The sequence below is a fragment of the Rhinolophus ferrumequinum genome, chromosome 12, assembly GCF_004115265.2.
Source record: "Rhinolophus ferrumequinum isolate MPI-CBG mRhiFer1 chromosome 12, mRhiFer1_v1.p, whole genome shotgun sequence".
NCBI classification, from domain to species: Eukaryota; Metazoa; Chordata; class Mammalia; order Chiroptera; family Rhinolophidae; genus Rhinolophus; species Rhinolophus ferrumequinum.
The window spans coordinates 73,235,591-73,247,925 of record NC_046295.1 but is presented as its reverse complement, the minus strand read 5'-3'; the positions used below and the strand labels follow the sequence as shown (position 1 = coordinate 73,247,925).

Below are 12,335 nucleotides of genomic sequence, written 5' to 3'. Positions count from 1 at the left end.
ATTTACCATCATAAACACTGCCTAAATTTTAGGATTCAAAATATAAACAAGTAAAATTAATTTTTACTGAGATGAAATAAAAATAAAGTGTTTAAATTGCAGAGGAAGACATGTAGGGAGAGAATAAGTGGATTTCCTTTCCCTAAAATCTTCTGAAATACGTTCTAAATTAGTAGAAAGATAATTGTTACCTTGTTTATTTTGGTGTGTTTTTCCTATAGGTTACATCTTGTATTTGGTTAGTTAATTTTAATGTTTAAACAAACTACGTGTAGAGACTTACTAGGTAATGAAGTTTGGCACTAGTAGACATGACTTTGATTTGTGTGAAGTCACTCTGTTGCCACACCAGGTTGTTGCTTCCTGACTACTTTGGACTAAGCTGTGTTTAAAAAAAAAGAAAAGAAAATGTCTGATTGAAGTTCACTCATTTTTAGAAATTTTCCATACCAGAAGCTATAAACTCCTGTGTTCAATGTGCTTGACAGCCAAGAAGTGGTCTATTTTGGATTTGTGGGCTGGATTTTTTCAGCCCAAAAGAAAAATGGCAGTTCCCTGTGTATGATACATCCAGCCTTGAAACTGTCTTCTGCCCACTCACACTAGCAGTAGAAGCTGACCTAGGAGGAGCAGAGGATGATGGTACTTCCGTGTGAGACAGGTGTGTGTGTGCCCTGGCTCCTGCAGCCAGCTGGGTGCTGCGGACTGTATCACACAGTGAGCTCTGAGGCTCTGCCGCCTCCCCTGCTCCTTGCCCATAGCAGGCAGTTTCTAGCTTGAGTTTTTAGAAAATAAGTATAACGTTTAATTTAAAAGTCGATGTCCTTTGATTTTCTTAAAATTTCAGTTTTGGAAAGGGATGTTTTAGCAGCCCTGTGTCCTGTTACTCCGTGACTTACCTCATCTGCTTTTAAGAGTTTAGTATCTATTTTCTCAGTTGTTCTTTAAGGAAAGCAAAGTGGGTATCATTATCCTCATTTTATAATTACTGGCACAACTCAGAGAGATTATGTGGCTTTAGCAGAGTCCATGGCATTTTAGAGCATGAAGGGCCTGTAGAGTTGGTATCTATGTATTTAATGAATGAGACATCTCCCCACCCCACCCCCAGGAGAAACAGGCTCACGGAAATCACAGGAAACTTCCAGAAGTCTTAGTGACTTAGAGCAGAAACTGGCATGTACATTTTTGGTCTTCCTGTCTTAGTTCTTTTTTAAAAAAAAAAAACCCATTCAGGTTCTCAGCTGATTCGAGGTCATTTGTTGTTGCTGTTGTTGCAGTCTTTTTTTTTTGTCTGTGGGCAGAGAATTCAATGGGTTTTGAACCTCGGTATCAAGTGTCTACAATTACTGTAGTCAGGCCTAAATTGACTTTAGATGTAATTTGACCACTGAAATTTGTATGTAGAAAATGAACTCTTTTTTGGGTAACCCTCAAGTGAAAAGAAGAAGTTATGTACCTACTTTTATGTGCCCAGCATATTCTCCAGAATAACTCTGTATGGTAGGTGTCATTTTCATTTTACAGATGATAAAGTGAACATTTAATGTCATAGACGACTCATTTCTCATCCGCAGGCTCAAGTTTCTCATAGAAGTTGTACATGACAGAGATGATAGGATAGTTCTTACTTCTCTCGGTAATGAAAATATGTTATTTTAACAGGCAAAGGGTATTGTGAATACTGCTGTGTCCACAGCAGTCCAGGCTGTTCGGGGCAGAGGAAGAGGAACTCTAACCAGGGGAGCTTTTGTTGGGGCCACAGCTGCTCCTGGCTACATAGCTCCAGGTACAGTACAACTCACAAGAGATATGCCTCCTTTTGGGGGCCAAAGTTTGAAGAACAGCATTTCCTTTATTTTCCAAGGTTATACACGGTCTCTGGAAACATAACATGGGTATAGGATGTGTGGGCACAGAAACTGAAGAGAGAATCTACAGAACGTCATAGGTTTTCTCCTGGAATCTGCTGAGTGACTAGAGGCTTCCTGGAGTGAGGTGACAGATGAGGAATACTGCACTTGGTTGAGGGGACACATTTTGACAGTGAGGAAGCTGAAAGATATTCCACATATTGAGGAGTTTGGATATCTGAGCAGGGTGTATTCAGGGGGGCGATACCGTGTTTCCCCGAAAATGAGACCTAGCTGGACAATCAGCTCTAATGCGTCTTTTGGAGCAAAAATTAGTATAAGACCCGTCTTATCTTACTATAAGACCAGGTCTGATATAATATAATATAATATAATATAATATAATATAATATACCCAGTCTTATATAGTATAACATAACATAAGGCCGGGTCTTATATTAATTTTTGCTCCAAAAGACACATTAGAGCTGGTGGTCTGGCTAGGTCTTATTTTTGGGGAAACACGGTAGGAGATAGATGACGTGTAACAGGATAGAAAAAGCTGATAAGAGGCTAATTAATTGGGGTGAAGCCTGGCCTTATTAGCGTTTTGTAAACTCAATATTGGGGAATCATCAAAGACTAAAGAAGTACCAAAAGAGAAAAGGGGGAACTTATTTATCCAGAGCTTACTATACACCAGATACTTTCATATAAATGATTTCCCTTAATTGTTTCTAATCTTCACAGTGTTTCCTCAAGTAGAAATTATTTCCATTTTCCAGATAAGGAAACTAAGGTTTAGGGAGACAAGGCTGAGTGTGAGACACCGAGTAAACAGCAGAGCACAGAGTAGGTGTTTGCAATTCCCAAGTTTGTATTCTTTCCATCTCACCACACGGCTTGTGGGAGTGGGGAAAGATGCCTTCTCTTCTAATCCTTAGGGCCAGTCCTTATGTGATTTGAGCAATAGGTGTACAGCTGCCTCATTAAAATCAAGTTCTCTGCAGTATTGAAAATATGGAACCTTTAACTTGACAAGTAAACCTCTTGTAGTTGTTGATCAAGAAGAAATTGTCATAAAGATTGGATTTTATCCAGTCATTGCTTTTTTATGTAACACTCCTAAGAAGTTTACTTAGACCTCTTTTTTTTTCCTCCTAAGAAAGAGTTAGAATAGGCTGTCTGGGAACGTCTATGGATGAGGTGACTGGAATTACCCTTCTAGAAATTGATTCCAGGAGGAGCATAGCTCAAAGATGTGTCATATTAAGCATACATTTGCTCATTCCAATATTGCATGCCTGCTTTGGCACACACCAGACATGGATTTTGCTCCCATGCAGCTTATGGTCTAAAGTGAGACATACTAGTCAGATAATCACAATTGTAAACTGGGATGATGCTGACGGAGGAGGACACGATGCTATGAGTGGATGTAACAGAGAAACCTGCCCTGGTCTGTTGGGTCCCTGAAGGCCTCCCTGAGCAGTACCACTTTAATTGAGCTCTGAAGACTGAATAGGAGTTAACTCAGAGCAGGGTGGGGTGGAAGAATGTTGCCCACAGAGGGCAGGACATGTGCGCAGACCTGGTGCTGGTGCTAGGGAACGTGGCTCATTTGAAGAACTGGAGGAAGGCCAAAATGTAATGTGGAGAGCATGGGGGTGGGGGAGTGACTTGAGCTAAAGCTGGGTGCTCAGTCCCAGTCCTGGAGGCCATGGCTTGGATTTTGGTCTTAGAAGTCTAAGTGCAGTGGGAAGTTGTGAAGGATTCTAAGGAGAGAAGTGACAAGATCAGAGGTCAGACTCTGTTGTCAAGATCACTCTAGAGTGTGAAAAATAGATTGGAGGGACAGAAGTGGGTCTGACAAGACAGTGAAGATTTTTGTAAACTAGCAGCCCAGGCAAGAGACGGTGGTGTTTCCAGTGGGTGTAGGGAAGTAGATGGGTAGCAGGAAGTGAATAGATTAAATGAGTCCTTCGTAAGCAAAATTGATGGATTTAATATGGAGAATGAAAGAGTGTGGTTTCAAGGATATCTCCCAGGATTTTGAGCTAGAGGAACTAGATTGGATGATCGTGCCATTTGAGGAGACAGGATGCCGAAAGAGGAATGTTGGGGGGAAAGGTTAGTTATAGTTGGATACAGTTTAGTGTCCAAAATTTTAAGACATTGTTCTGTGCATCTCACTATTTCTACTGAAATTTAATAATTTTTTTTTTTGGCATTATTTTAAGGAAGCAGCTTTCATTTTACAATAACAGGCAAGTTATTGATGAGCTTTCCTGCCTTTGATTACGTGTTCTGTTGGGGCTTCATCTGGTTTTGTCTGTGGTTGTGTAGTCTTGGCACGTTTACCTCCTGCTCGAGGGGAAAGCAGCCATCGTCTAGTGGCAGTAATTGTGAAAGGAATCATTTATATCTGCTTGTTGCCAGGCTCGTCTGCTCCGTAGTAGCTTCTCTCTTAAGCCGTTGCATTGACCTCTGAAAAGCCTGTCTCCTGAAGCTTTTAAAAATGAAGTTCTTTTATAACCTAGAGAAGATTCAGATGAGGTCAGTTTACATTATGAATAGGTTCTAGGCCGTTTGTGCAGCAGGCACTCTAGTTAAGTATTTTTACATATATTATTTAATTATATTCCCCGCTAACTCAATCACTGCAGAAGACTGTGAGGTTCAGAGAGGTTAAATAACAGGTGCAATTTAAAATCACCTTGCTAGGGAGAGAGGTGAAGTCAGGATTAGAGCCCCAGTGTCCAGCTGAATAGTTTCCTCTCTCTCAAAGGAGGTTTTGGTAAAACCCTTGAAACTGTAGCCTTAGCCAACCAGCTACCTTCTCCTGGATTTGCTGTACAACTTGCTTTTTTAAGCATTAATTTCTCTTTTGGCCTCTGACACTGTCCCTGCTGCTTATTTCAGCTGCGTTGTGTCCTCTTGAAATATACTACTGATCATCAAAGACTAAGAGTAAAACTAAGTTGTACTACCCCAGTTGTATATGACTTAAGTATAGACTAAAAAGTGAAACATTGTCATCTCTCAGGAGAGAGATGAGTAGTTGACTTGTTTAGCATACATTTGAGTGTTTTGTGTCAAACAAGAACTGGGCATTCTAAGAAGACCTGGCATCTGCCCTAGTGAGCGCTCAGGCTCAGATGGGTAGGAACAGGCAGTTGAGTAAACATCACGTAACGCGATGCGAGCTGTAGCGTGGGTGGGCCAAGGAGTAACTAGCGAGTCTGGGAGAGGTAGTATTTGGTCCTGATCTAAAGGATGCGTTGTAGTTGGTCAGTTAGAAAAGGAGGAAAAAAAATTCTGAGCAGGAGAAATGATTACAGACAAAGTGGTTGTAATGCAAACAAAACTTGCTTTGTTTGGGGTGTAGTGGGAGGGGCCACAGAGAGTCTGTGTCCTTGCTCTATTTTATATACCAATGTTTTCCTAGAGATTTACCCAAGTGATTTGGTATTTATATTTTTTTAAAGTTGTTTTACTGAAATATTAAAGATTGTAGCTTTGATTAACATAGTATTTCTAATCTCTACAACACTATAAAGTAGTTTGGAAGGTTTCCCATTTTTACGGATGAGAAAATGGCAACTCAGGAGTTATACATCTCAAGACATACAAGAAACTTGTGCCAGAACCAACTGGTTCAAAACCTTCTGTGTTCTTTGTATTTGTTTTTATTGACAATAGGAGCCATTTTTATTGACATTGACCGATGCTAATGTCGATTTCCCAGTGTTTACCGAGAGACCCTGTGCTGAGCTGGGGCCAGGGACACGCATTCCGACAAGACGTGGACCTCGCCCGCAGGTCCACAGCCTGATCCGCGCCCGCCTTATTGGCAGTTGAGGTTTCAGCCAGCTCTGTCACTGCTTTCTGAAAAGAGACTTAAGAAGTTCCATTTTCCAGCTTTGAGAAATTGGTGGTTTGAGTAGTTCTCAGTGTTCTTTTGTTCAACAAATGATATTTAGGGAGTGGTTACTATATGCCAGACATTCTGCTGGGGTCAGGTGATGCGAAGATGTGTAAGACTTGGTCCCTGCCACTGTAATGGGAACACAAGAGGAGGAGTTGGTAAATACAATACAGTATGTCCAGCGTCCTGAGATGGAGGCCCCAGGGGGTTCTAGTAGGTCAGGGCAACCTGTAGGCTGGGCGAAAGGCTTCCGTTCTACAGGCCCGAGGGGACCAGTAGACTAGAGCCATTCTGGTTCCCGTTCATCCAGCGTCTGGAAGAAATCCTCAGGGCCCAAGGTCCCGGGTCTGGTGGTACTTGTGAATTGGGCCAGTGCCAGCTGCCCTTTGTCCTGGACTGATCTGCTCTCTTCTTCTTTGCACTAGGCTATGGAACACCATATGGTTACAGCACAGCTGCCCCTGCCTATGGTATGTACACCATCTTACTGGTTTCTCCTGGTAGTGACTCTGTCACAGCAATCCCAAGCACAGTTTGTATGTAGGGTTTCTTTAAATGAATTGGAGGATCTCAGACCTATTCATTCTAGTGACCCAACTTCAATTCCCTTTGAAAATGCCACAACCTTGTGGTTCTTGGTTTGGTTGGAGTTGCTCTTCTCTCTGCTTTGCCTGATTGCAGGACTGCTTGTTCTAACTGCCTGTTTCTGACCGTACTGGAATTAAGTATTTTAAGTAGTTCTTACAGCCAACTCACACTCCATTCAAAGGCTACTGAAGGGCCATGTGCACTTTCTAGCTTGGCTGCCTGCCAGTTATGCAGTTACGTTTAAATTTCTGGTTTGAAACTGTGTGAACTGTGGGGGATTTCAGTTAGGGGTAGGAAATGCTCACTTCAAATTTGTAGCTGTAATCCTCTTCTGTGAATTTTCCTTCAGAGATGGAGTAAACGGGTCCCAGAGAGGTGATAGGGGGCTATCACCAGCAGTGTTACTTAAGTTTTACTGCAGAAAGTCTGTAGTACATGTTAGAAAATCACAGGATGGCTCCTCTCTCTCCAAAAATAAAAAATAAAAGCAAATGCAGAAATGAACCTCAGTGGCCCTTTGGATAACTTTTGAATGAGGTTTATGTGGCAATGGAGGCAATAGGTTTGGAGTCAGTGATATGATCTATTAGACATTTTCCTACCTCAGGTGCTACATGCTATAGAATCAGTCACATGCAAGATGTTTGTCACTGAGGGAGGAGAGCACGTGTGTGCACCTGTGAGACAGCGTGCGCGAGTGTGTGTGCGTGCCAGTGCGCCCGGCCCAGTATGCACGTGAACAGGACGGACCGCCCCTGTGCTCGGCTGCCCGTGGCGCCACCAGCTCTGTCATTCTGCTTTCCTTTCCATGCATCAGCTTTTCCATTTTTGTTTGGATGAAAATTACATGTCCTTAAGACACTGCTAAATTGAAGCTTCATCTGATTTCATAACTATAAGAAATAAGTAGAAAGTGAATAGTTTGACCCCTATCCCTGTTAAAATGGCAGTTTATATCCTGGAAGGATGTGGAGAAGCTGTTAGGGTGGCCAGTATTTGGGGTGTGTTTTCTCTGAGGCCCATTGCAGGGTCTGGAGGTGCGTCCTTAACCTGCATGTCTCCTCGGGCACTCGGCTTTGGGCAGGGCTCTTCAACATTCCCCACAGCCCCATGTTCTCAGATAGAGGGTGACTAGCAGTTGGGCACTCATTCCAGACTATGCTCTCACCAAGAATTTCTTCTAAATTCCCATTGTCAAGCTCTTTTTGATTTGGCCATTTGCCTTTAACCATTCAGCCAGCTTCTGGATATCCTGACCACCTCATCCTTCCTAGGAATTACTGCGTTTCCCTGACAATAAGACCTAGCCAGACAGTCAGCTCTAATGCCTCTTTTGGAGCAAAGGTTAATATAAGACCCGGTCTTATATTATATTATTGTATTATATAAGGCCGGGTCTTATTTTACTATAAGACCCGGTCTTATATTAATTTTTTGCTCCAAAAGACGCATTAGAGCTGATTGTCCGCCTAGGTCTTATTGTCGGGGAAACACGGTAGGTCTGGTCAGTGCAGCCAGGTGCGTTTGACTCACTGACTCACTCTAAGAAGTCCCTGGGAGCACCAAGCACCTGTCCCCTCTGGCAGGTTCTGAAATCTGTGTTTCTTTGAGGCACAGTAAGTCACACGTTCTTCAGTACAGATTTGCTAGAACTTTATTTTTCCCTTTAAAACACGTTTATATCTAGGCTGTAAGCTACATTCACATTTTTTCTCAGTCCTTTTTAATTTGTCTCTCTTGTTCCTCCCTTTCCTCTAACATTTTACTTTCACCCTGCGGCCTCTGAGCCCCACTTCAGAAGGCTCCTCTCTTCCATGTGCCATATAACTGACTTCCAAAGCTGGTGAAATTTGATGCCCCCATTTTTCACATAAAAGATTTGGTTTTTAAATGTTACTGTGATGCCAACCTACTAAAAACGATGCTTTATTTTGGCTGTAAGGTAAATATGTCTTTTGGCCTTTGTAAAGCTGTTGCATGTGGGGTAATTTCCCTCTGATCATCTGGTGCTCTTGAGTACCTGCTGTTGCTGCTTTGTGATTTCTCCATAGGTTAGAGATTAGAACAGAAGTAGGAGCAGATTTCAAATCATGGCTTGAGTATGCAGGAGTTTGTGAGGCCACAAGAACTCATTAATTACAAAATTAGGGCAGTAATTAATCTTTCCAGATTTGCCATGCCAATATTGGCAGTAGCCATGAACACGATAAGCACCTGGGCCGACTCCACTTGGAGTCGTCTTTCTGGGGAGCTCAGGCCTGAACACAAAGATGTGTTTGGACCCCGTTTCTCCCATAATAGTGAGGGGCCAAACTGAGAACTCATGTGGATTTCTAGGGTCACTTTAGAATACTAATAGCATTGCTTTCGATCTTTAGGATTCATGGAAGCTCCCTCATATGAAATTGCTTTCTGAATAGCATTCTTCCTGTGATGTAGCCATCTTAATTTTGAGTGGAAAATGTTATCAAAATATTAAGAACAATTTCAAAATTGGGGTCTGTGAGAGATCGTGAGCCTCTTCCAAAATGGTACATGTTGACTGACTAATCTGGAAAAGGTTAATGATAATTATTGTAAGATTTTTTTTTTACCTGAAATTTTTATTGGATTATCAAACTTATTTGGAGTCCTCTCCGTTTCTTTTCTCTGTAGGTTTACCCAAGAGAATGGTTCTGTTACCCGTTATGAAATTCCCAACATATCCTGTTCCCCACTACTCATTCTTTTAGCAAATGACAGAAGCTAATTCCTATTGAACAACAATACAGTACAATACAGAATGTTAGAGAAAAAGCCTTTTTATCCTGCTTTCTTTGAACACATACTTGATCAAAATTATTTGTAAAGAACATCTTTCCTACTTTTTAATTTTAACAAATGCAAATTTAGTTCTCTAAAACTTGAAAACAAACAAAAAAAAGAAACTAGTTCTGTGAAACGGTACCTCATTTCCGGAAAATAACTTATACCAGCCCTTCTGCTGTAGGGAAATAAGTCTAGCAGTTAAAAGTTTAAGAGTATCAGATTATGTAAAATTAAATTTGTGAAGGCTGTATAGAGTCTCAAACACTGATCACAAATAAACTGCTTTGTTGTAACAAGAGTACTGCCTGGTTCCTGATGCAGTCACTGATTCTTAGCTGATCGACATGTATTTGCCCCAGGGCACTTTAATTCGGGCTGTAGTTATTTTTTTTAATACAATAGAGACTTTTCATTTAAACTTTAACTTTGTAAATATTGCAGTGTGTAATTAAAGCCAATAAAATATGGGTTTGAATATTGTTTTAGCTTATTATTTTTGATATGTTTTGGTATCAAATTACAAGGAATTGAAAACTTATAATAACTTAGCCCTAGAAATCCCATTCTCTTGTAAGCAAACTGCTAAAACAAAGGCGGTCGTTAGGCGGAGCACCTGCTGACTCTGTAAGCCCTTTGTGCTCCTGCTGTGCAAGGGCGGCCCCATGACCAAGGTATATTCTGTCCCCTGAGCATTGCTTATTCAGATGATGGCACGACCCTGACATGGGAAAGGAGGAATGTGATTAGTTTCCGAATTTCCAAGTTTTAAAAAAAATAATAAATTAATCGATCAATCACCCTCTCTTGTTCTTGTGGCCTTCTTCACTCTGTAAGGTACTGTGTTCACCCCCTGGCTTTTTCATGCAGATAGAAGGTTAGCAGTGTTTCCGGGATTCACTGAAGGGTCCTCTTTTCCTCTTCAATCACATCAGAATCGAAAGCAGCAACAGGGTCCCCATGAAACTTGCTCTTCGATTGTCCCAGTTCTTGTGGAGTGCTGCTGTGAAAAGCGACAGGTTTCAGCCATGGGTCAGCAGTATCCCTAAGACACCGGTTAAGCTGGTGAAAACAACCAGTCGGTAACATGGTGCTGTTCTGGAAAGGGTGCAGACCTGAATCTTCCACGTGCATTCTCACCTTGTTTGGAAAGCCTATGATGTTACTAGAAGGTAATGGTTTTATTAAGGTACTCACCCCCATGAAGGCAACAGTGTGGTCCCATGGTGATATTTACAAGTTGCCGTGTCTTAAAAATGCCCCTTTCTAGTATGAATTAGCTTTCCTCTTCCCTTTTAAATTCTGTTTTGTGGAACTGAACACTGCCCATCATTGAAAACCGGGCCTCACACAGTATGGCAAATTTATGTACCAGATTTCTTTGGGACCACTAAATGAGAGTTAAATGGGCAATTTAAAACAAATGTTAGTGTCGCTTCTCAAATGTATGTTTATTACACAATGGTTTGTTTGTTACTTCTGCTCCTTGACCTTTTGTCTTTATTAGTGGTGGGTGATACTTTAATAAAACCTCATCACTTGCTAGAAATAGCTGTGAACTTACCATTCTCATCCTGTGCATTAGTGGCTAGACATGAACAAGAGGGCCCATTTCAGCTGGGAGTTTTCATGTTTCATTGATTCGTTTTGCTGACCTATGGATGAAACAGAGCCATCACTGAGAAGAAAAAGCATGGCTGGTAGTGTCCAGTTTTTATTAATTCAATATTTACAATAGTCCTCTTTGTTTTTGGAATACTATTAATTGGCAGCTGCAGCTGTATTGTTATTTGAAATTGATCGTCAAATTTGCATTCCAAGTTGGAATCTCGCTGGAGATTCTCTTTAGAAAAATCTTTTGAAGTAGCTGACTCAGCTTCGTAACCCAACCCCTCCACAATGGCGGAAAGGGAGCTGTGCTGTTTTCCAACATGATGGCAGTCCTTTCAAATGGTTTCTACCAAGTCCTTTTTTTTTTTATTTTGTTGTTTGTTGGAAGTTACTAACATGTCGTAAACCTGCCCAGTTGCTGCAAACTTTTACATTTCTCTGCTTTACTTAAAATAATTGAGCTGTCAGTCCTTGTTAGAAGTGGTAACCATGCAAGTTCAACTGTTTAAATTTTGTAATGAATTAAGTGTACCCCCACCTTTTGCCCTTCCCACCCCTCCATTTTGTAATGAAAATTCCACTTACAGCTGAAAGAGCAGAGAAATATAAATGAAGCTCTTGGCTTCATCCAATTCTGTGAAATTAACATAAAGTTTTGCTTCTCTGCTCTTTTCTTCACTGTAGGTGGTTTTTTCATTGACAGCCCCTATTGCCAGCCTCTGAGCGTCGCACCATTTATTATTCACTTGGGCCCTCAAGATTTCTTCTCTGACTTCTAGAACCATCAGGTTGTCTGGCTTGAAATGGCAATTTCTATGTCTTGGTCTTAAGAGCAATGTGACCCCCATGAGGCTTTCCAGCTTTCAGATACACCACTCTGACACCTTCTTTGGAAAGCAATGACCGAACATTTTAAAGAAGAGCAATACTTTCCTCAAAGCCACGGTGTCTGTTTTCAAACTTTTCCTTTGGAAACCTAGCAATATCCGTACTTAACCCCTCCCAGCGTAGTCTCTTGTCAGGGAGTGTACAGACCAATGTAGAACTTAGAATTAGTGTGTGAGTTAAGCTGTCTTCTGACAGTTTTTAAACGTTTTTAACACATAAATTGAATAGTTCCATTCCTGACTGCGTCAGTTAGCACTACTGTAATTTCTCAGAGATAGGGGTTGTCCTTGAAGCCATATTCTTTGCATGGGAGCTGGCACCCAGCCAGGGATGTGGCCTGTAGCTTGGGCTTCTTCAGGCTTCAGGAGCACCCCATCTTTTGTGCAAGATAATTGGTCCAATAGATTCCCAACATACCTCATGCTGACTAGATGCAGTGCATGGTGCGGGGAAGTGAGGAGTCCTGGAGTCGTTTGGAGTCTCTCAAATTGTTAATCCGGGGAACAAAACACTGATAGATTTTGCTGGTATTATTAGCCTCTTCTTCTTTTTTTTTAAAATTTGGGTGAATGTTTGAAAATCATGAATCAGTCAGTCACCATTATTAACTGAAGAGCTGGGAATACCTCGTTAATGTATTTTTTAAATTGGTGTTGGACCCT

The 12,335-nt window shown here is 41.3% G+C and overlaps 1 protein-coding gene across 3 annotated transcripts in view; it reads left to right on the top strand.

Annotated features, from left to right (window-relative positions):
* Positions 1-12,335, top strand: part of STRBP (spermatid perinuclear RNA binding protein) — a 135,149-nt gene that overhangs the window by 110,795 nt on the left and 12,019 nt on the right. Inside the window, exons 16-18 of one of the 3 annotated variants that reach the window (XM_033123888.1) lie at positions 1,666-1,789; positions 6,207-6,251; positions 11,470-12,319. In XM_033123888.1, the coding sequence (XP_032979779.1) occupies positions 1,666-1,789; positions 6,207-6,251; positions 11,470-11,564 (264 nt within the window). In that variant the 3' untranslated portion in view covers positions 11,565-12,319. Of the gene's footprint in view, positions 1-1,665; positions 1,790-6,206; positions 6,252-9,024; positions 9,653-11,469; positions 12,320-12,335 lie in introns of those variants that run through there. The other 2 variants (XM_033123889.1, XM_033123890.1) reach the window with 2 other exon arrangements.